The 24,753-nt window shown below is 51.4% G+C and overlaps 1 protein-coding gene across 1 annotated transcript; it reads right to left on the reverse strand.

The window, feature by feature from the left end:
- Window positions 1–21,802: 21,802 nt before the first annotated feature.
- Window positions 21,803–23,589, reverse strand: KCNA3 (potassium voltage-gated channel subfamily A member 3). The gene has a single exon (XM_053963726.1). The coding sequence runs from the start codon at window positions 23,587–23,589 to the stop codon at window positions 21,835–21,837; it is 1,755 nt and encodes a 584-aa protein (XP_053819701.1). The 3' UTR covers window positions 21,803–21,834.
- Window positions 23,590–24,753: the final 1,164 nt, after the last annotated feature.

The following is a 24,753-nucleotide window of genomic DNA, read 5'->3' on the forward strand; positions in this document are numbered from 1 at the left end:
GTGATTCACTCTCCAGGGAAAGCATCCGACCTCCCACCCGCTGCTGACGTCAGGGGATGGAGCTCCTGGACCCTCAGCACCTCCTCACCGCCCTCCGTGGGTGGTGGCAAGAGGAGGGGATGCCAGGAGACATCTAAAAATGTCACAGGAACACGGTGACACGGAGCCACAGAGCCAGCTCTGCCTGCCATGGCAGGTGCTGCTGGTGAATCCCAAATTACCCTGGTGAGATGGGTCAAAGCGGCTTCCCCAGTCCTGGGAGATGGGAAAAGGGTCGGGCTTTGCCTGGAGTGATGTGGGAAAGGAGGAGCAGAGCAAAAAGAGATGCTGGGCAGGGCTCCTTGTCCCTGGGAGAACCTCCTGGACCCCAGGAGAGTCTCCTGGATCCTGGGAGAATCTCCTGGTTTCTGAAGAGATCTCTTGGACCCAGGGAGATCCTCCTGGGTCCTCTGTGTTCTCCTGGTCCCTAGAAAAGCAGCAAAAATCACCTCTCTGCAGAGGTAACATTAAACACATCCCTCTGTAATTCTCCAAGGCATTTCTCCCCCTTCCTCCAGATGAGAGGGGCTTTTCTCACTCCAGGGGTTGGTGCTCACTGAGGAACAGGGAAATGGGGCCAAAAGTTGAAACCTTCTGGTTGTTGAGAGTAGGGAAGAAAAGACTGAGGGGAAATGGAAGAAACCTGCAGGGGAGATGGCTCTGCTGGAAATGGCCAAAACCTCGGCTGGAGATGAGCAGCATCTGCAGACAGGTTTCCTTTGCCTGGGGGGAGCTGTAGGTGACCTCAGGGTCCCCTCTGCACTGTGCTGGTGGGACACAGCTCCCTCCAGCCTTCAGGCCTGGGACTGGCTCCCCATGCAGGTGACGGCCAGGGTGGGAACATCTCCCTCACAGCACAGATGGGATGAGCAGCCCTGCAGACACTGTTTTTAGAGCCTGTGGGTCTCAGCCTGAATGTCTGGTGGTGCTGGGAGGGGGCCAAGAGCTGCTGAAGGTCAGATCTGAGCCACAGAGTGGGATGAGATGTTCCCATCACCCCAAACTTTCATCCCTCCCCAGGGAGCTGCAGGACTGCAAACAAGCCAGGAGGAAAAGTGCTTTGAGAGGATGATTTCCCTCTTCTCCTCCTCCCACACAGAGCTGCTGCAGGGAGGAGAAGCCAAGGGCTCAGGCTGGGAGTGCCTTCCCCAGGGCCTGGGCATGGTGGCACTGTGAGCATGGTGGCACTGGGGCAGTGTCAGACACGAGATGGCCCTGAGTGGGATGGGCACAGGGCTGGCCAAACTCCTGGGCTCTTACAGGACATGCTGGCCCCATGGCATACCAGATGGGGAGCTGTGCTAAATCATGGAATCACAGAATGGTTTGGGTTGGATGGAACCTTAAAGCCCATCCACTTCCACCCCTGCCATGGCAGGGACACCTTCCACTGTCCCAGAGTGCTCCAAGCCCCATCCAGCCTGGCCTTGGACACTTCCAGGGATCCAGGGGCAGCCACAGCTGCTCTGGGCACCCTGTGCCAGGGGGTCCCCAGGGCCTGCCCACCCTCACAGGGAGGAATTTCTTCCTTGTATCAAATCTAAATCAAACCCTTTTAGTTGAAATCCTGGGTTATGCCCAACCTGGGCTGTGCCAGATTCTGAGCCGTGCCAAGCCATGAGCTGTGCCAAGCTGTGAGCCACACCCAGCCAAATTGTGGATGGGGCCAGTTTGGGAGCTGTGCCAAATTCCTCTGCCTGCCTCAATGTCTCCAGAAGCCCCCAGCTGCCCTCACCCTGTGGCCAAGCCCTCACATATCTCTGCTGCCCAGCACAGTTCCCTTCCCTGCAGCCTCCCCTGGAAATGGCCGTGCCATGGTAGAAAATTCCTGGAAGAGCCAAGATTTGATGTTCATTTCCAAAGCATTTGAAGGACACTCATTATTTATTGTCTCTGCCCAGCTGCCAGGAGCAGCTGGAGATGCCCCATAGTGGTGACACCGACCTGGCTCAGGGAAGGTGTCCCCAGCAGCTCTGGGTCACTGCTCTCTCTGGTGACCTGGGCAGGTGACAGATCCAGGGTGCAGGTGGCACATGGAGGATGCAAAGTGACACTTCCAAGGCTGTGAGGGCAGGCAGTGCCAGAGCCCCATCTGCTCCCACCAGGACCCAGAGCCCCCTGCCCAGAGCCCATGGGGAATGCCACTGGGATCCATGGGGAATGCCACTGACAGGCAGCATCCTCTTCCCTGTCATTCCTCTGCTGTATTTACTATTTCTTTATCTCCCACCCCCTCTTTTGGGAAGAGACAGACTTCCCCGTTTCCATGGAAACACTCCCCCTCTCCCCTCATTTCTTCAAAGAGGTTTTCATCCCTTTCTTTCAAAAAGAGCTATTTTAAGCCACGGCTTCCCCTTCTCCCCCTCCCCACACTCTGCTTCCAGCTCACGTTTTCCCAGACAAGCAGCACCCACCAGGCACCCCTGGGAGCTGTGGAATCACCCCCAGTGCCAGTGACTTGGCTGGGGTGAGAGCAGCTCAGATCCACGGTCCAGATCCTGAGGCTTCCCTTGATTTGTGCTCAAACCCTCTGGGGCTGTGGAATATTGGTATATTAAAAAGTGCTGGTGTTTGAGGGAGCATCCAAAATCCCTTCACTCTCGGAATGACTGTCCCTGCAGCACCCCCTGTGATTCCACAGCCCTGGGAAGCCAGAGGAATATTTCCTTTCCTGCCACCAGGATAAGCCAAGAGGTGACTCTAACACCTGACAGAGCAGGAAATAAAGTCTCTTCCACCCTTCCCAAATATCAACAGGGCAGAAATACCACCCAAATCCTCAGTATGGGGGCTGCTTGTGGACCAGTGTGGTGAAGTGAGGGGCTGGAAATGCAGCACTGGGAGAACAAAATCAAGAATCAATCAATAAATGGAATAACAACAAATGCCCTGGACAAGGTGCTGTTAAGTAAAGGAGAATTCCATAGGGGAAATTATAACCTTGGCTTTCCCATGGATAAAAATGAGAGCAGAGGGAGGGACAAACACCCACTGTAGAAGGATGCCAGGCCTGGTTGGAGTACAAAGGAAGATCCTTTGGATACCACTATCCACTCAAAAGGTGGGAAGTGAAGTATCCAAGACAAGGGCTCCTTAGCAAGGCGTGGTTTGAAGAGCAGGGAAATACCTGTAGGAGCCTGACTCCGAGCTGGAAGAGCCCCTCTGCAGCATCCTGGAAACGTCACAGTTGGATGATCCGAATGCTCTGGTGTGGAAAGAGGGACAGGACACAGGTCATTAAAATCCTGCATGGTGCTGAGGTGCTGAGCAGGGAATGATGAATCGATATTTCTTCATCATGCAGGGAGCAAATGGCTCCCAGGGAAATTCCCAAGCAGGAAATTTCAAGGGGAGGATTTACAGCACAGCTCCGTCGCTGTGCAGGGATGTGCTGCTGGAGCTGCCACAGCCACCAGTCCTCCCAGGGGATGCCCACACTCTGGCAGAGCAAAGCAGGAGCTAAAAGGCAGCAGAGAGCATCCTTTGCACAGCCAGATTCCTCCAGAGCCTCATTTGAGCTGAATTTCTCTGTGATGAACCCCGGCAGCACCAGGGCTCACTCCAGGGGTAGCTCTGAGCACCCAACACTGTGGGACTGCCCCAGGGCCATTTACCCTTTCTAACCTCTGGCCATGCAGCAGGAAACACCCACCCTGGAATCACACCGTGCCCCCAGCAGCCTCTCTTCCCTCTAAAATCTGGCAAATCAGCCCAGCTCTGGACAGAGGAGCTGCTGGCACTTAGCACAGCCTGGCCCTCTGCACACACCTGATCACCCCAGGAAGGGGCTGGAAACCCAGCAGAGCCCACAGGGGTTCAAGCCAAGGTTCCTCCTGGACTGGGTGTGGGATCATTGCCCTCCACTCACCACTGTGGTGTGGAAGGTGTTTCCCATGGCTGCTCCAGCATTCCCGGGTGCCAGGCCTGTCCTTTCTGACTGAGCCTGGTTTTGGCTGGTGCTATTTGTGCCCCATCTGCATCTCAGGGTTTGCCACATCCTGTTTCTCCCAGATGTTCAAGCACCCCCCAGGTAACCACACATCAACAAGAACCTGCAGCTAGAGACACCACGACCCTTTGGGAGCTGATACAGAGATCAAGGTCACAGCAGAGAATGAAACAGCAAGAGCTGCTAAAACCCACCTGACAGAGCCCCTGAGCCGGCCTAAAATGTGCCCTGCCACCCACAGCAGCCAGGAGTTACTGTGGGACCATCCAGCACAGCCACACTGACAGCATCTGGGAGTTTCTGAGCTGGAGCTGACTTTGCTCACCATGGATCATCATCCCCCAGCAGAGCTGGTGCCCACAGCAAACCTGGAGAGCAGAGAGGTGAAACCAAACAGAGCAGTTCCAGCACTCAGTGCTGCTTTTCCAGGAACTTCTCTGCCCCCATCACAATTCCCGAGGCCGACAGGATCAAGATGTTTTGTAAAGTTTGGGAATTTGAGGTTCTTCATCGCTGCTGAATTCCCCTGGTGTGGTCCTGTCCAGGGTGGCTGTGGGCACACGTGGTGCTGCTCTGCCCCCAGCTCAGCACCTGAAGCCTCTTGCAGGATTTCCTCCTGGATTTCAGTCCCAGAATTGGGATTTGCAAAAATAACCAAGTCACTTTGGATAATGATCCATGCTCCTGGCTCAGTGACCACTAAAATAAAATCCCCCTGCAGCAGCCTGGGACCTCTGAGCCTGGGACACAGCACAGCAGCACTTGTATGCACAGCTCAAGTCATTTTATCATGGAATCATCAAGCCATGGAATCTTGGAATGGTTTGGGTGGGGAGAGACCTTAAAGCTCATCATGTTTCACCCTCTGCCATGGGTGAAATCACCTTCCAACAGCCCAGATTTCTCCAGCCTGGCCTTGGGTACTCCCAGGGATGGGGCAGTCACAGCTTCTCTGGGCAACACAGGAGAAACAACTTCAATTTTTTTAAGGCAACCAAAAACCTAAACCAAAACTTTGACACTCTTTGGCCACATTCCCTTTTGGGTCAAGCTCACAGATGTGTTTTGAAGCCAAGAACAAAGTTTTCAAACGAGCTTCTGATCTCCTTTTGCAGGATTCCCACCTGGGATCAGAGCGGGTGGGTCAAACCCCTCCTCCTGCATTTGTGTGCCCGAGCACCATCAGTGACATCCCTTCTTGTGACACATCATCAAAATTTTAAGGTTTTGCCTGGAGCTTCCTCAGTCCAGGTGGCTGGGTGGGATGCTGGAAATGTGCAGGTTTTACCTCAGGATTTTATTTCTCTAGCAGGGTAAATTTGATTCCTGTGAATGGCATTAAATTTCAGATTATTTAATCCTGAAAAATGAGTTCACATTAGGGGACACTCCTCAAACCTCATCCTCACACCATCCCAAGATCTTCTCTTCACCCCCTTCAGTATCAAACACCACACGCTGCGGTTCAGCTGTTTTATTGAACTTTGCATATGAAAGAACAGTTTCAAGTTCTAATGAGAAAAAAAATAAAAAATAAATTCAGCATCAGGTAAAAAAATCACGCAACTGAAAAAAACCCACTTTTTTAAACCGGGAGCTGAACACAAGGCCCACACCATGGTGGAGTCACCAGGACGAGGGGATGCAGCAGCTGGTTTTAGCATCAGACTGGTATAAAAAAAACAAGTTTTAAACAGTTGCAACACAGCTCACTGGCAAAACCAGAATTCAAAACTAACTCAGAGTAACAGGACTACATTAACATCTCCAGTTAAAAATTGCATCGCTCCTGTGGCACTGATTAGTCAAGATTTAGAGACAAGTTCAGATTTACACAGAATTTCCCACTATGTCACTGTTCATAGACCCAGTGCACGTCCCAGGTGAGACAGTCATGGAAACATTTCTGCATTACCACCTGCACATGTGAAGGAAGGAAAGCAAAGTCAAAACTATATCCAGCCATCTCCATCCTGGGAAGATCCCATGAAAATCAGTTGCATAGTAAAGGATGGGAAATTAAGAAACACAAGCTGCTGCTGTGCTGGAGGAGGATGCAAAGCCTCCCTTTTTCCACGTTTTGGGATCTGAGGTGATGAATTAAGAGCCTGTTCTCCTTGCAAGGTGCCAAATTCAGCCATGGAATCCCTGACCTCCAGCAGCGAGGGTGATTTTCCTGCAAGACTGAGGACTTGGGAAAACCAAGTCTAATTTCAGTAAACCAATGGCATCACAAGAGACATGGCAGCCAACACAGTTTTCCATTAAAATTCCAATATTTCAGGCACTTTCTGACTACATTTCCACTTAATACCTTTTGATTCACAATTCCAGCTCTATCCATGACTTGTGTGTTGCCAGGCAAATTATCCTGCTGTGAAATCATCCTCTGGAATAGGAATGATGCATGTAAAACCCAGCAGCAGTGTCTGGCCTTGCAATGGTCAGAGATGTGTTATGGACAACACCAGTCAGAACAATCTCAGGCCATTCCCTTTACAAGTGCACTGGTGACATCACTGTGGAACAAGCAGGAAAAATGGGAAAAAGAAACATAATTTACCTGTATCAGAGGCTGGTGGAAAATATGGGGATTAGAATGTGTAATTCAATTCACCCAGAGCTGGTACTTGGCTTTAATCTCAGCCTGAGAGACAGACTTCCAGCTGGCTTTGTGCAATGCAGGAGAATGGAGAGCACTCAGGGAAGGAAAAGTCCATCTCAGAAATTCCTTAATTTTAAAAGGATTCAGTAGCAATAACAGCATTTGAACAGCTGGCTCAGAAAACATCTAAGTGTGTGAGGTAATGAAGCCTCCAGCATGCTCGAGGCTGGATTCTGAGATGTCAGTCCTGCAGGGGTTTGCCTGTGGAAAGGGGCTGGAGGCTGGATTGGGACTGCAGGAATCACAGAATCACAAATTAATAGAATCCCAGAGTGCTTTGGGCTGGAAGGGACAGCTCATCCTGTTTCCATGGGCAGGGACATCTTCCACTATCCCAGGCTACTCCAAGCTCCATCCAACCTGGCCTTGGACACTGCCAGGGATGGGGCAACCTGTGCCAGGGCCTCAGCAAATCCTGACTTTTCCCCCAAATCCAGCAGGGCAGAGCAGCTTCCCAGTATTCCCTCAATGCCTCCAACAGCCCGTTCCAGCCTCACTGCTAAGCCCTGTCCCTGTGCTGTGTCCCCTGAGCCTTTGTTAGTGTCCTGAAACACTTTTGGAGATCTTTTCCTTTCTAATTTTGCTGCCTTCTTAAAACAGCTTAAAACATGTCATTAAAAGAAGCGGCTTTACGTGACCCCACACCAGCCCAGCTCCCCAGATCCGCTTTTCCTGCCTCTCTGCCAGCACGGAGCCAGCAGCAGAGCTCTCATCACTTTAATTGCACCCTAAAATTAAAAGGGGAAGGGTTGGTGCGTGTTCAGCGTCTAAAGAGCTCCGTCTGAGCACGACAGCTCCGAGCTGCTCCAGCGTCTCCGAGCACGGCTTTGAAGGGCTATGAATAAAGATGAGCAGCCTGCCTTGGGATGATTATGGGAATCAAAGCACGCTATTTTTTGGATCTTCTCTTGATGTCAGCCATCATTAAATCGCTCCCTTTTTTGTTTTTTTAATTGACTGGATACATTTTTAATTTGTCTTCCCTTGCCAAACGCAGCCCTGCACTCCCGCTGCCACGGCTGTCCCGGCACGATGGTTATCTGCAACACGCACCAGGCTGGGCTCAGAGTGGTGACAACACAGATTAATACACTGGACTGACAGTTAGAGACTATCAAACTCTCAATTATTGTGGAAAAGCACATTAACATCCAGCTGGCTCAGCGACCAAGCACGAGGAACCCGAGAGCACGGAGCGACATGGCCAGACCGTACAACACCGAGGAGAGGTGACATTTGGCAAGATTGTCATCAGTGTGAGATGGCTGGGGGGTGGGGACGGTTTTTCCCACCACTTTAATAATCAAAGTACAGTTTTGAGCCCTAACAGAGAGATGCTGTAACAAGTGGCTACTGAAAACAGACGAGGTATAATTATGTTACACACACACACACATCCCATAAAAAAGCTCTCTGTAACACTGGTGAAAAATAAAAATAACTTTAGTACTGATACATTCTATCCCCCATTTTAAGGGCTACTAGATCATGTTCCAAAAGAAACTAAATATAACACCTTTGGAAGCAGGGCTTCCCAAGATCCAGGTCTTTGCTGCAATCCAGAAAATCAATTCTCCTCCTGTTAATGTGTCCTTACCTGTGTGGGCAGCCTGGGGTCCCCCTCCTTTCATGGGCTGTTTGCAGCCCAAACTCATCAGCACGGTGGAAAATGGGTTTGGGGTCAGTCTCTCACCATTTCAGAGTTGCTAGAGCTTTGTTCATTCTCCTTTGCAGGCTCAAGAGCACACTGAGAACCTGTCACGCGGCAGGGAGGCTGCAAACAAATGTGTTTTGCAGCTCCTTAAGGGTTTGGGAGGTGAGATGTCCCAAAAAAGGGCCAGCTCCATCTCCCCCAGACTGCCAGCAGCTCCCTCCGCGGCAATGGGGAAGAGCACTTGGGAATTACAGCCCCCACCCCAAACACCGAGCACTTTTCCTGGTCTTTTTAAAGGGGTCGCTAAGGTCTCTGAGATTTTATGGCCCGAGCAATAATTCATTTCAGTGCTGGCGTGAGACAGGCAGGGGACACAGCTCCTCTGTGCGGGGACAGGGGAGGGACACCCGCGGGGGCACAAACGCTGCGGTCCCCGCGCGGAGCGCCCCGGCTGCTGCCACAGCCACGGGGATTTGCTGGAGGAGCAATTTGCTGGAAGATCCCGTGGAGAAGCTCCCTCTCCCCGCCCCCCACCACGGGCTGTCCCCCGGGCAGGGCACGGCCAAACCAAGTTAATGAGAGCCACTGTTCTAATTAGCTCTAATTTGTGCAGGCGGCTTTCGCACCGCATTGATTTCACACGGCGCGTTGTTTCACCTCCGCGATTCCCCGGCATCCCTACCGAGCCTTGGCACCCCCTGCTCATCTCCGTGGGCTCAGGGACCTGCTCCATGTGGTCTTCCAGCAATCCTGGTCCCCGATCCCAATCTCCCTCTGCTGTTAAAGCCGTGGTAAATCCAGGTGCCAGCAGCACCAGCCCTTTCTCCTCCATTTACCCACAGCTTCAGCGTCCATGGGGTTTCTTCCATGCTGGGAATAATTGCAAGAGGAGCAATGTCCTACTGAGAGCCAGATCCATATTTGCTCTTCATTCTCCAACTGATTAAATTGACAAAAACTGCTGGGTTTAACACTTTTGCTTCTTTTCACACTCTCAGCTCATTCTGCCCAACCTGCACCTGTGCAGAGCCCTGGAGACTTCTGTGTTTGGGCCCCCCAAGCCCTTCTGCCAGGAACAAAGTCTCCATCACCAGAGGTGCACCTGCTGTGGCAGGAGGAGGAATTCCAGCCAAGAAATTATCCGTGTTTAAAAAACAAACAAAATAAACGCGACCTCACCAAAGCTGACGTGTTCCTTGTAAGAATCACGTCATTTCCCAGTGTTAAGGGAATTTCTCAACCCAAATTTCAGCTGATGTTTTTATGCAGGGTTTTCGTTCATCTTCAAAGCTCTTCTGCAAGACAGAAATGTGGTGCAGACAGTTGGCTGCTTTGCCTTGTCTATTCCCGAGTTTTCCCATTTCCAGCCTTCATTGCAGGGGTTGGTTTCAGTGCATCCTCCCTGGGGCTGTGCCTCCAGGCATCCCACGTGTGTCTCCTGTGGGGGTTCTGTGTGAAATGCAGGTAAACAGCTCCACTGGGGGAAGGATCCAGGTTTTGGTGGTTCCCTCTGGAAGAGTGGTCCTTGCTCCACCTTCCAGGTGCCTGGTGGGGACCTACAGGCTGGTCCTTGGACACCAAAGACAATCAGCAGCATCAGCTCAAGGATCTGTTTCACACACAATAATTTTGGTTCCTGCTACCTTCCCTTGAGCAGCCTCTGCTTTAGAGGAAGCTCCAGCTCACTTGATTCTGTCCAGTCTAAATTAACGTTCCCAAACCGTTCCCAGGGAATTATTGCAATGCAGACAAAGAGGTTCCTGTGCTCATCTGAGTCCGTCCAACATTATTTTCACCCTTAAATCCAATGCTGTTCCAAGTTTCACTCTGCTTCTCTGATGGAGGCTGAGCTGGGAGGGTTTCAGTCCCCAGGCTGGGATGGAGGCAGCATGAATAGGTGGATGAGGCTGGGGAGGGGGAAAAGGGGGAGCCAGAAGCAGGAGAGACCATCAGCCCCTCAGCCATTTGCATTTATCCCTTTGCAGACCATTTATCCCTTTGCAGACCATTTATCCTTTTGCAGATCATTTATCCCTTTTCAGACCATTTATCTCGTGGTACCAGGATAACATTGAACTGTGCAGTCCTAGGAAATACAGGGAGGTTATAGAAAGCCCAGCTTTAAGAGCTTCCCTGCCCAGTATGGGCAACCCACAGCTTTAAACCTGCCACCAAAAACCTCAATATGCAAAATGAAACAGCAACGGACAAAGGAGGGATTGAATTCCCAATTATTACAGAATTAGCAAGGCAACACTATAAAATTCCCACAAGGCTGGGGTACTGTGGAAGTGCAGACAAGGCCAGAGAGGCTCTCATGAAAGGAAGCAGAAGCGTGGTCAGCCAATAATTGGGTTTTTAGACCTTTTCTACCCTGGAAATTCAAATTTTCCTTCGTTTTTTGTGGAGTGATCTTGATAGCAAGGCACAACTGTTCGACACCCTTTTCCTCAGCACCAGCAGAGATGTTTCTTTCTAAATAAGGACTTAAAGTAAATCACAGCCTTTGGTACAGCACAGAGCTACTTATAAAGGGTATTTCCAGGAAAGTGAGAAAAATGGAACAGGAACGATTCCCAAAGAGCTGAGAACAGCCCATGGCCTTTGCCAGGGAACAGCGACAGCAATCAAACTTCCCCCCACTCCCTCCCACCCCAAGAAAACACTTGGACTGAGTTTTAGCAGCTCTGCTTAACATTTCCTTTCTGGTTGCTTCATCTTTCAAAAGATTTTTTAAAAATAATATTAAAAAATACTGAAATAATGTCCAAGTGACTTCCACCTCTCCTCCTCCTTTCTCCTGGCTTTGCTCAGTCCTGTTATATTGCACGAGTCGAAGATAATCTTGCTCCAAAGATGTTCCCTTCTACATAATGCACTTGTTAGAAAACACAGATAAAGTGGGAAATATTCCATATATAAATATATATATGAAATATGGACTGGGTTTAGCTCTGTCAGTCGGGTCCATGGCAGCGTCAGTCACCGTGTTGGGGATATCTGGGATGCTTGGGATGTTTGTCCTTTCCTTGGAGATGTTTTATTTCTCAACACAGTCCTGAAGGCCTTCATTTCAAAACTTCTTCTGTGATCTGTTGGGCAAAGCAAAGAACCACTTTTATGCACAGTCTGCTTTGGAAAATAAGAACAGGTTCATTTTTTTTAAAGTAAAATGGAAGAGAAGTTGCACATTGGTCCCCCCTGACAAATTCCCAACTCTATTTCCCACGAATGAAAAATGAAAATTTTCTAATTAATTTCTTTAATGGACCAGTTGCCACACAGTCTAAAGTCAGCTAAAGATAGGAAAAAGATTCATTAAATATATTCTTGTTATAAACTGTTATCTCACATTAACGGCAAGTTCCAAACTCAGAATAATTAGTGCCAAGTGAGCTTTCCTCATGGTTTTATCTTAATCAAGCTGAGTTTGTTCTGAGGTGATGTAATTCACGAGATATTGAGTAACTGGTTGATTTTATAAATCCAGTCCAGGTGATGGGAGGAGCCAGGGCTGATCCCACTCGTAGAGCTTGGACTGTGGAGTGGTCCCACAGAGCACAAACCCAAAATCCCATTTTGATGTGGGGATGGGGATGTCCAGCAAAGGGCCTAAAAAATCTCCCAATTTCTGCAGTGCTAGAATTGCATCCATAGCTCTACACTTAAGAGACTGATTCCTTTTCTAATACAGGGAGATGCTTTGCTCCATCTTTGAGACATTAAAATTTCTACAAATTTCATGCAACTGTTTTTATCTCTCTCATCTTCCAAAAAACCCATGTTCTGCCTTTACTTTCACACCGTGGCAATGAAGCATCCCAGCTGCCCAGGTCAGATTGTCTGAGCCGGGTGCTTCTTTAGCAGCTGGTGATGAGGGAAAGGTTGGGAGGAGCCGCAGTCACAGCCCAGAGCCCAGCCTAAGGCACCAGGACCTGCCTGGTCCCAGATCAGCCCCAAAAATCAGCCTGTTTTCCCCAAAGGGAGAGGCAGGATGGAGATATGCCAGGTGGGATCCATGCACTGAGGAGGGAGAGACCCTCTCTCTGGATGCTGCAGGCATCAGGATGTAGGGATGGACATGTTGCAGAGATGAAGTTGCAGCAATAATGAGGATGTGAGAATGAAGTTGCAGAGATAACGAGGACGCAGGGATGATGAGAATGCAGGGAAGATGTTGCAGGGATGATAAGGTTGCAGGGAGAATGATGTTGCAGCTGTGATGAAATTGCAGATGAAGTTACAGGGATGAAGTTGTAGGGATAATGAGGATGCAGGGATGAAGTTGCAGGGTTGATAAGTGTGCATTTGCAGGGATGATGAGGATGTAGGGATGGTGATGTTGCAGGGATGGAGCTGTAGGGATGATGAAGATGTAGCTATGATGAAGTCGCAGGGATAATGTTGCAGGGATAATGAGGATGCACGGAGGATGGTGTTGCAGCAATGATGAAATTGCAGAGATGAGGTTGCAGGGGTGATGATGATATGGGGATGCTGAGGGTGCATCTGCAGGGATGATGAGGATGTGGGGATGTAGGAATGGTGCTACAGGGATGCTAAAATCCAGCAGAGAAAGGAAAGAGATGGGAATTCCTGCCAGGAGCAAAGATCCCCTTGTGAGGCAGTGCAGCAGTGGGAAATGAGCTTCCAGAGGGGCTCAGTGCTCTGAGCAAGGATCCCAGCCCAGGCAGTTGTTCAAGCACCAGCTTATCCTGAAGTGCCAGCAGGGCCATTCCTGGGCTTAAAGCTAACAGGGCTTTCTGCTTTATAGGACTGGGCTTGCTGGGGGATTAAACCCCTCCCACCTGCCAGCTGGGAAGGGCTCCAAACTGCCAGGATCCTCAAGGATCCTGATCCTGGAGCATTACACACTCAATGATTAAATAAATACACGAATTAGACCCAAAGAGAACCTTCAGCCCAGGAAATACCACTAGGCAAGAAGGTGGTGGTGGAGTTGGGACTCTGTAGATGAAGTGGTAAGTAATAATTTTCGTTCCCACTGGACAAATAATCCAGTGCTTTGGGGTACCCTGGAGCCTATCCAAGCTGTATCCTTGCCAGTGAAGAAAGAAATGCCAAATCCTCAGCCTAACAATGGTGTTAATTCTCTGGATCCAGTGAGTGGGAGTGAGAAGTCAGGAGCATTCAGGAGCTATCACTGCTCCAGCTCCTGAAGGGATCCGGATGTCTTTCTATTGTACAGGGGTGAGGAAATCCTCTCCATCCCAAGAGAAATAGAGGCTATTAAACAGCAGCCATAAAAATTAGATGTTTTTAAATTGGCTGAGCCAAATAACTTCCATCTAAACACTCAGAGCTGGCAAAACAGCTCCTGGGAGTGCAAGTACTGAGCATCTCCTGAGTCCTTCCAGGGGACTGGAAAGCAGCTCCTGTTTGGGACAGTTTTTTAAGGGATTAACAAAGTGACCTGCAAAAACAATAGGTCTGGCCATCTGTCACTGATCCCAAACAATTTGCTGGAATTGCTGAGAGTCTTAATACAGAATTAAAGAGGAAGATTCAATTGATGCTAATCAACACAAATTTTCTGTTAAGAAAACAGATTTTATCAAATTAACTGGTATCTCTGACTGAGTCCCACACTTGGCTTGTGTAATGGTGCTTGTGTAATGCTCTCCTCCAAGGGAATTGCATGGCTGTTTGGTCAAGAAAACAGAGCAATAAAGTGAAATTCCCAGGAGATGTCCCAAGTGAGGAACCCAGCTGGACCCAGGTCGCTTTCCCCACTCGCTCCTCCTCGGGCTCCAGGTGCTTTCTCAGAGCATCTTGCAACCAGAATGGGAGAGACATCCCTGAAAAATTCCAGTCCTGGGAGAGAAGAGCCCAGGCTTGTTTCTGATGCTGCAAAGAAGATTTCCTGCCTTAATTCCAAGGGATTTAAAGTGTGGAATATCATTCAGGCACCTGCACCCACCAAGGCACAGGCAGAGGTAGAGAAGACCTCAAACCTTCAATGCTACATGCAGTTCACAGCAACTCCTTCCTCATCCCTCCTGCAAACTCAAATTCCCAGCAGCCAGGGCCATTTTTGAGCCCAACTTTCTGATGTCTGGTTTCTGACCCAGTGCAACAGTGGGTTAAATTGTGAGGAGACACAGTAGCAGCTCCAAGCAGAGACTATCAGGGTGGGAGAAGAGGGTTCTCAACCCTAAATTCACCAATATTTCAGGAGAAATGGGCCAGAAGGGTGGGAAAGGGAAGGCGCAGAGTGAAGAAAGCACAGGAGGGGAGGATATTGATGGGGAGCTGAAGGCAGAGCTGGCAGCTTGGGAAGCTGTGTGAAACCTCAGACTTCCCTTCAGCCAAGGGAAATAACTGGGATTACTGGGACACCCAGGGCAGAGTCTGCAGGCTTTTCCAGCTTTAAGGAAGCTGAATCCCATAAAACCTTTGGAGGAGTCCTTGTTTCTTGCCTGGTGTTTCAAAACTGTCTCTTCCTTCCCCAGGGGTTTCATTGCAAACACTTCCTGAAGCTGCTCGGTGCCATTTACAGATGGGGAAACTGAGGCACAGAGGAGCCCAGCTGCCCAAATCCAGGGAGCAAATCCCACAGTGCTCACACCCTCCAGCCCTGGGAGTAGGGACACATTTCCCTGGAGTACCAACCCAAACCCCCTGAAGGGCACAGCATTACCCACCGCCCGCTCTGCACACAGCTCCTTCCTTGCACCAAGTCCAAGAGCAAGCTCAGCCCTCTGCAAATGCAGAAAACACTTTGCAAAGTGTGTGTTCATCCCTTCCATCCTCCCTACCAGCCTTTAGCTTCCCGTGGAGCAACACCCCAAGCACAGACCCTGCTGCACAGACCCTGATCCCGCTTCCACCACTGAGCAAACTGTGATAAAACCCCAAAGGATTTTCGTCCTCTATCCACAATCGTGCTTTGGAGGAAGCAAAGCAAAGCAGCTGTGCTGGTCAACCTCAAAATAAACCTGACTGCACTTTGCAGCCTTGCTGGGGCGAGCAGAGGGGGCGACGGGCTCATCTTCCCCACAAGCCACACATCCAACCCCAGCCTGCCCAGCCAGGGTGTTCAGAGAGGCTAAAAATGAAGTGCAACCACTGGAACAAAGCAACAGAGCTCCAACACGCTCAGAAAAGCAACGGAATCACAAGTCTCAAGGAAATGAATCATTCCTAAACAAACCCAGCAGCGCCTGCTGCCGTCGGCGCGGCTGAGCCGGGGCTCTCACAATGAGTGTGCAGAGCCATCAGGGAAACGGCTGCTCCCGCGCTGAGGAGGGAAGCGCAGTGATCGGGGAGCATTCCAGCTCCTCCTGGCTCCAGTGAGAAGCTGAAGGAGATGGGAGACATGTTCTAATTTATCTGAGCGTGTCTTGGCTCATAAGGAGGAGAAAAGTGACGGTGCCCTGCGGGGATGTTCATGCGGGGAGGTTTCCCTGCCCTGCTGCCGAGCATCCTCAGCACTGAAAATTCAGGCTCTGAGCGGTGATGAGACACAGACAGACCCTGAACCCTGTGGGTGTCAGAGCAGCACGTTAATCGTGGGAGGAAACGCACAGAGAGGCTCACGGGGTTTATGTTTGCACCTGAATTTTGCCAGAATCGGGGATAGAAGGGCTGCAGCTCTTCCACACACAGGATGGTTTTCAGGAGCACAAACTGGGATTCGCTGAGTGCCAAAGAGCAGGAACCCCGATGCCTTCCCAGCAGGGAGCAGCCAACACGGGGACAAACGCCGCTGGGACAGGGACACCATCACCCATCGGCCTGTACCAAGCAGGGCGTGAAAGCTCTCGATTGTATCCCAGGCTCAGCCACAGCGGAGCCAGCAGAATTTTGCCTGGAGCAAGAGCTGGGAGGGGCTGGGAGATGGAGCTGGGGCTGCTCTGCAGGGATCCCCTGGGGCCGGGACCGCTTTGCAGGGATCCCCTGGGGCCGGGACCGCTTTGCAGGGATCCCCTGGGGCCGGGGCCGCTCTGCAGGGATCCCCTGGGGCTGGGGCCGCTCTGCAGGGATCTCCTGGGGCTGGGACCGCTCTGCAGGGATCCCCTGGGGCTGGGGCCGCTCTGCAGGGATCCCCTGGCAGCGAATGTGTCCCTGCCGGGGGATGGCTCTTCCCTAGGGCACGGCTGGGACTGGACCCTCCTCCTGGTGCCAGTCTTATTTCTGATCCAAGAAATCCTCACTCACCACCCCCTGAAATGGGTCAAACACACTCCACTGCTGGACAAGTGATTCCCAGCTGGGACGAGGCACCTCAGGGCACCCAAAATATCCCCCAAGTGTCCTCCTCAAAGTGGTGGTGGCCACGGCCCCAGGACTGTTTCCAAGAAAAAGAAGCACACGGCTCCATCCCTCTGTGCTCGATGCCCACCTCCCACCTCTGGCACGGGGAGAGGGCCGATGCCACCCTGTACCCATCGGGTTTGCCTGGACTCAGCCATGAAAACAGCACCTAGGGAAACACGGAAAGGCACCAACATCCCACCCTTAACACATCCTCCATCTGAACAGCACCCCCAAAGCCGAGCCACGGGCCCAATCGTGTTGTGGGTGGGACCCAGAGCAGGGAGGGTGCAGGGGAGCAGCACCAGCTCCGTAGGAGTGAGAGTTCCAAGGATATGGCCCTGCCCACAGCACCCTGTAGCCTTCGAATCATCAAATGCTTTGAGTTGGAAGGGACCTTAAAGATAATCTATGACAAAGATCATACAATATCCTGAAATCCCTTATTTCCCTGCTCCCGTATGACTGCCCTTGCACGAGGATGCCGGGGCACTGAGCTCTCCTTCCAGGTACACACAGAACTGACGCTGAAGGGCAGAATAAGGCACAGTTAAACCCTATTTGCCTGTTTGCACTCCCAGGTTTGCAGCTTGCCCAGACATCGTTTGCTAAAGCATTTAAAAATAGGGAAAACCAAGCCCTGCCTCTCTCCGGCGGCGGTGGAGCCTCCGTGTGCTCGCACCAAGATATGCATATTTTAAAAGCTTGGCAGGAGAGGGCTCCAAACTACACAATTAAGCAGATTTTACACACAACGCTCCCCGTACACGCCAAGCACTGCCAAACACCCTTTCCTTGTGCTACAACCCTGCAGGAGAGACCCCTTCGGAGCAATGACCCTGGCTCGCTCCTTCCATTCTGCCAGGGAAAGCGCTTGTCTGCCCTTTGCCGCTGCTTAATTGCCCAGAAACTGAGGAATAAAAACAAAAACTACTTCTTTTGTCAAGGGATGGAGCAGGAACAATTGCCTGGGAGGAAATTTAACCCTCCTGGAGGAAAGAGATATCTCCAGCCCTTGTCTGTGTCCACACGTGGGGTGGGATGGATACTGCTCTGCTCCAGCCACCCCAGGCACCCGAAGGGCATCTATTGTGCTGGAGAACAACAGAGCCTTTTGAAGGAGATCAGGCCTGAAAACACACAAGAAGGAGAGGGCAAAGAAGCAGGAGAAAAAGGTGATGGTGTCAAAGTACCAAGTGGAGGGGCCAGGGTTGCGGCTGCCCCCCCCCCCCAGCACCAAGGATGCGTTTAAAGGTGGCATCCAGGGCTGAAACAGGGGAACAGGTCCTAAAATACAGACAGAGGGAAAGGGAAACTGACAGCAGTCTGTGAAAAGAGAAAAGAGGAGGTACAAGGCTCTACAGCACCCAGTGCCCCTGTGTGGGGGTTGGAAGAAGATGCTCTTTAAGGTTGTTTTCAACCCAAACCTTTCTGTGACTCTGTGATAAACTGAAGGCATCCACGGGCGCAGCTCCAGCCTCCCAGGGCTGCATCCCTGGGCTGGGAGCTGCCTCTGCCATCCTCACTCCCATCCTTCAGTGTCACTGTGTCTCTCGGGTGACAGGCACGAAGGACAGGGGTGGGGAGGACATCGCAGTGGAGACTACGCTGGAATTACCCAGAGCTGCGGGGACCCTGCTCCCCTGCTCTTGGGGTGCTGGGAAGCATCAGCCAGGAGCTCGTGGTAATGCCCTTTCCTCCATTTAACGTAATAAGCCGAGTCTGGGCGAGCCCTTTGCCTCACACCGATGCTAATCCCCTAATGCTGCTCCTCTAAGCACATTAGGGACAGGCAAACCCAACACAGCCCAGGCTCCTCGGGAACTCCCCAGTGGCTGCTGAAACACTGCCCTGTCCTGGGGCACAGGGCTGGAGAGCAGAGCCATTAAATAACAGCTGGCTGTGGAGAGCCCAGTGTTTCAGGGATGTCTCCAATTCCTGGCACAACAAGTGCAGCAGCCACTTCCAGAGGAGCTGTCAGACCACAGAACAGAAGGCATTTATCAGAGTCACTGAATGGTGTGGGTTGGAATGGATCTTAAACATCATCCAGTTCCAGCTCCCTGCCATGGGACACCTTCCACGAGAGCAGGTGGCTCAAGTGGCTCAGTTTCTCTCACTGAATGGTCTCTCACTGCCATGAGACAGCAGAGAGGATGCAGAGAGGGCAGAATATCCAAAGCATATTCCCAGTTTTCCACTTCCACACTTTTTGGGGTGTATCCAAGACAGAGCAGCAGTGAATTTTTGTCTTTCAGCGATACCAGTCAGTACTGAAGAGTATTTTTCTGAATGTGAAAAAGGGGAAATTTAGATCAGATATCGGTTGCCCAGAGCAGCTGTGGCTGCCCTATCCCTGGAAGTGTCCAAGGCCACATTGGACAGAGCTTGGAGCAACCTGGGATAGTGGAAGGTGTCCCTGCCCATGGCAGGGGTGGGACTGGATGATCCTTAAGGTCTCTTCCCACCCAAAACATTCTGGAATTTTATTAGGGCCAAATTGCCTTTTACCCCAGTGGGTGAAGTGGTTTCCTTGCCACCTCTCCCATAAAACATCTTTTACTATCAATAAAATCCCTTTGAAACTACTCTGCTCCTACAAAATCAATCAAGGACAAGTCAGGAAAACAAACCAACAACCTGCAAGGTCTCTGCTTATTTTAGATGACAGAGAAACTGAAAATTGTTCTGTGCCATTTCCAGAACATGTGGTTTCCTACCCTGTGCAGCTGCCACGGGGAAAACACCAACCCAGAACTCATCTGCAAACTCTCCTGAGTGCCATGTTTCCACTGCTCTTAAACTCAGAACCTCCTTTTAGGAATAGGCATGTGGGAAAGCTTTAATAACAATAAAATTTAATAACAATCAAATTTAATAACAATAAAAAGTGAGAGCTTGTAGGCAGAAATGACATTTCAGCCCACTGGCAGCCTGGGGAAAAGGCACACTGAGGTGTTCCCAGTTATCCCAGACAAGGAATCCCAGTTATCCTGGACAAGGGATCTCAGGTTTGTAATGTCCCATGATGTTCCAGAGCATCTCCCTAATAAAGATCATCTCTTGGACCCTCAGCTGATATAAACTCTGGTAGCTCCAATAAAACCATCACACCCCAACATCCAAGGAGGGGCTCTGATGTTTTCCTTGGGTTTATTGACTGTGGCTAAGGAAGGGTGCTGCAAATCATCTAGATCCTTCTGAGTCTGGGAAAAATCCCAGCTGAACTGCAATTTTGGCATGGCCAGCATCTCTCAGGACAAGGCCCCCTCTCCACAGCCTTGGGAAAGGTGTGACTTGCACACTTCTCTTTGCTGTAGGTATTTAACAGCATACCTGTTCCATGTGCTACCTTGGAGGAATTTGGCTTTTTTTAATGCAAAATCCAGCAAAACTGAGCAGAGCTGGAGCCAAAGCTCTTGAGGCCAAGCTGCTTTTGGCCTGTGTCAGTGGCAGGGGCTGGATGGAAGCACTAAACCACTGAAATCACATTTTTAGCACAGAAATGAAGCAATCCAGCTGCAGAGTTTTCCTCCTCCCACAGCACTAAAAAGCAAATACAATCAGAGGAGCTCTAGGATGTGATTTCACTTTATCTAACATGTATAAAAATACCTGAGAGCAGCAGGATAAGCTGGAGAATAAAAATAAGCAGTGGAAAGCATGATGTTTGTCCAAAAAAAAACCAACACCATGACTCCATTGAACTGTCCCCCGTGCAGAGCTCACCTGATCCCGTCAGATGTCCCATGGCCCCTGGCATACACGTGAAGATGAAGCCGATGATTTGTGATTTTTCCCAGTGGGATTTTTGGTTATTTTTCAATCCTGTTTTTTATTGTCCCCCTTGTTTCACAGAGCTGCCGGGGTTCCCTGGCCAAGCTTCCTGGCAGCTGCTCGGTGCCTGTTCCCACTGGGTTTGGGGTTGTTCTCGGTGGAGCAGGATGAACCTCCATCCCCAGATTTCACTGCCAAGGTGAGGTGGATCTGGGGGTGCTTATTGCCCGTGGATGTTTGTTGGGCACACAGGAGGAGCAGTGGGACAGGAACCAGGAAGGGGGTGCAGAGCCACGATGTCCTGTGGGATGGAGGAGCTGGAACCATCTGGAAAGGCTTTTTGCGGGAAGAGCAAGGACCAAGGGGGATGGGAGATGGGATGCCATGACAACCTTTGGGGGTTTCCCAGGAAACCATGGTCACCATGGCAACTGCATCACTCCGGTCGGAATTAGTGACTTCCGCTGGAAGGCGTGTTCGTCACTTTAATCTTCTGGTGATAAGCGGCTGCATCTCCTCCAAAGGCATTGCAAAATGAGGAGGAAATATCCCTTTGTCTCCAGCTGGGTGGGTTGGAGGCTCCCAGCCATAGCAAGGAGCCCGTCGTGGATCCTGCTCCGTGCCGACATCGCTCCCTGCGCCGGCGGCTCCCGAAAACATTCCAGTCTGCCTGTCTCTCCCTCCTGCTGCACACATCCCTGCTGCATGGCCACAGACTTGACATTGGAGGAAATAATTCCATCAGGTTACAGGGAAGGGAATCCAGAACAGAAAACGAAGGCTTAGGGAATTTTTTTTCTATTTAAATCAGCATTGATTGCACTCAGTCTCTGACCATATTAGAATTTCATAAATGATCTAGTGGGGAGAAAAAGGGAATCTGGGACGTGCCCGTAATGGCACATCACATGTTTCAATATTAAGCATCATTTAACGATGTGGTAACAGAGACTATCTGCAGAATTAAATGGTTATTTCCTCCCAGCCCCCTCCCAGTACACTCTGCCTCATTTTTCCCTCATTCCTCCACCCAGTCCGAGTTTGTTAATCCAACAAGTTATTTTATGTGATGGAAGGGAGATTGGCTACACACTGCCCTTAGGGAAAGAGGGGGAAATTCGGGAGCAAAGCAAGAGGTTCCCCAAAAGCCCAAAAAGCAAAGCAGCTCTGCAACACGTTGCAGAACAAACACCTGTTTTGACAGTGAGTGTGGTTTTTCTTCATCTTCCTTCTCTTTACCCTTTAGTTGTCCTCTTCTTCAGAGAATTTTAAATCCTTTTACTTTTGGATCTTTAGAAAGGAAGGATCTAAAAAAATAAAGGTATAAAAACGAGGGCACACACAGGACTGACGATGGTGCATGTTCCACACAACACCGACACACAGTCACTTTGCATTATTATTGGTATTATTATTGGTATTGTTTTACCGCATCCTCAGATTTTGTTGCTGTTCGTTTGGTTTGGGTTTGTTTTAAACATCTGTAAAGATCTTTTTGATGTTCACACAGTTGGGATTGTTTGTGGTTGTGCAGTTGCCTGCTTTAAAGGCAGCCTGTTTGAATGCACTGTGATTGATCCCCCCTTCCTCAATCACCATGTACTCGGACTTGCTGAGGGTGGAATTGCTGCGAGCCTTCTTCATCTCCTCGCTGGACGAGAGGTGCTGGCAGCTCCCGACATGCATGTACTGGGCTTGTTCCTCACCTTCTGTCTCCCGGTGGTAGAAATAGTTGAAATTGGAGACGATGACGGGCACGGGCAGCGCGATGGTCAACACCCCCGCGATGGCGCACAGAGACCCCACGATCTTGCCCCCAATGGTGATGGGGTGCATGTCCCCGTAGCCCACGGTGGTCATGGTGACCACGGCCCACCAGAAGGCATCAGGGATGCTACTGAACCCCGAGCTGGGGTCATCGGCTTCCGCGAAGTAAACGGCGCTGGAGAAGAGGATGACGCCGATGAAGAGGAAGAAGATGAGCAAGCCCAGCTCCCTCATGCTGGCCTTGAGGGTCTGCCCCAGGATCTGCAGCCCCTTGGAGTGCCGGGAGAGCTTGAAGATGCGGAAGACCCTGACGAGGCGGATGACTCTGAGGATGGCCAAGGACATGGCTTGCTGGCCATTGCCTTGCCGCTCAGCCAGCTCCGTGCCCAGTGTGATGAAGTAGGGGATGATGGCCACAATGTCAATGATGTTCATGATGTTCTTGGAGAAGGTGGCCTTGCTGGGGCAGGCAAAGAAACGGACCAGCAGCTCAAAGGAGAACCAGATGATGCACAAAGTCTCCACCACAAAGAAAGGGTCGGTGAAGGATGACACCATGGAAGCAGGCGAGGATGAGGAGTTGGTGAAGACATCAGGTGGTAGAGGGCCGCCGCCTGTCCCGAAGGTTCCCCCAGTTCCCTCATAGTCATGGTCATCCCTGAATTCAGGCAGGGTCTCCAGACAGAAGATGACAATAGAGATAAGAATGACCAAGACAGAGACAATGGCAATGCCTCGGGCCGGCCCAGAGCTCTCGGGGTACTCGAAGAGGAGCCACACCTGGCGCTGAAACTCCTTCTCAGGAAGCGGCCGCTGCTCCTCCCGAATGAAACCCTCGTCCTCCCGAAACTTCTCCATGGCCTCCTCCCCCAGCTGGTAGAAGCGGATCTCCTCGGAGAAGATGTCGATGGGGACGTTGACGGGACGCCGGATGCGCCCGCCCGACTGGTAGTAGTAGAGGATGGCGTCGAAGCTGGGACGGTTACGGTCGAAAAAATACTCATTGCGGAGGGGGTCGAAGTAGCGCATCCTCTTCCGGGGGTCCCCCAGCAGCGTCTCGGGGAACTGTGCCAGGGTCTTGAGCTGGGTCTCGAAGCGCAGCCCCGAGATGTTGATCACCACGCGCTCGCAGCACTCGTGCTCCCCAGCGTCCGCGGGCTGCCCGGCGGGCACGGCCGGCGCCGGGGGCTGATCGTAGCGGTCCCCCCCGAGCAGCGCAGGAGGATGCTGAGGCTCCTCCAGCAAAGGGTCTCCGCCGCCGCCGCCTCCCACCACGGTCATGCTGCCTTCCTCCCCTTCTTCGCCCTCTTCCTCCTGCTGCTCGGGGCCCGGCTGGGGGGCGGCGGGGGGCAGCTGCTCGGTGTAGCCCAGGTTGTGGTGGCTGCTGGTCGAGCCGCCCCGCGGCTGCCGGCCGGCGGAGGAGGCGGCCGGAGAGTAGAGCAAGCTCCGGCGCTCGTCCATAAAGGTGTGGGGCGGAAGGGGAAGGGGGGGGAGGGGGGATCCGAGAGGCGGCAGCTGAAGCCTCTTCTTCCTCCTCTTCCTCCTCCTCCGGGCGGAGAGGGAGCAACAGCCGCCCAACTCCTCCAGCGGCTGCCGCTGCTCTGAAGAGCTGAGGCTCTTCTCAAAAAATCCGCCCCCAGCCCTGGCACCGCCTCACTCTGTCACCGCTCCCGGAGACACCCACCAGCCCCCCGGCCCTGCCCCGCAGCCCCCCGCCAGCTGCGGGCACCCCCTCCCGTGCCCCTGCTTGGGGGAGCCCCATCCATCCCCCAGGCAGCGCCGAGGAGTTTCAGCCTCCTCTCGGGAGCATCCTTTGCTGCTCAGCGAGCTGCAAGCAGGAAGAGGGGTTTTTCCTGGAAGAACTGCTGCCTAGAAAGAGTTCTTCTGCCCTTCCCCAGGTGAAATGCAATTTTGACTCTGAATTTTCGCGTTTGCCTGTTGGTTTTCAGCTACGGTTTCACACGGTGGGAGGCTGTGGGCAGTGGAAAGCTGACAGCATGGCCAGACCCAACAGTTGTTTTGAATCAGCGTCTGGGTTAGGCTGGGGATTGTTTTTCTCTGTCTAGGAGAGCATGTGCATGTGTGTGTGTCCATGAGTGTGGGTGCACACGTGTGTGTGTGCGTGTGCTTCCCCCACCAAAATAAACCCAGAAGCAAAGCTGAGCCAGCCCTCTACTAAGGAGGTTCCAGGCTGAACCCAAACCTGCATTTCAGACTTTCCATCAAGAAAGCCAAAACCCTTCTATTTCTGTTTCTTTCTTTCTCTCTTCAATTGGTCTTCTTAAGCAAATATTCAATTGTGAGCAAAAGGGACTTTTTCAGGCAAAAACCTCCTCTGCAGGAGCCCAGGGCTGGAAAACACCCCATCCCCAGGAAATGTGCATCAGGGACAACCTCTGATCTCTGCACTCCCATCTCTTCTGCAGAGCCCCATTTTTCCAACCCCCTGCAATAACTGAAACACTTTAATGCCCAGCCACGTGCCAAGGGGCTTTAGGCAATTCAGAGAGCTCCTAGCTTGGAAAAAAGTAATGGAACGGTTTGGGTTGAAAGGGACTTTAAAGCTCATCTCATTCTATGTCCTTGCCATGGGCAGGGACTCCTTGCACTGGACCAGGAGCTCGA

Source organism: Vidua chalybeata, chromosome 24, assembly GCF_026979565.1.
Source record: "Vidua chalybeata isolate OUT-0048 chromosome 24, bVidCha1 merged haplotype, whole genome shotgun sequence".
Lineage (NCBI taxonomy): Eukaryota > Metazoa > Chordata > Aves > Passeriformes > Viduidae > Vidua > Vidua chalybeata.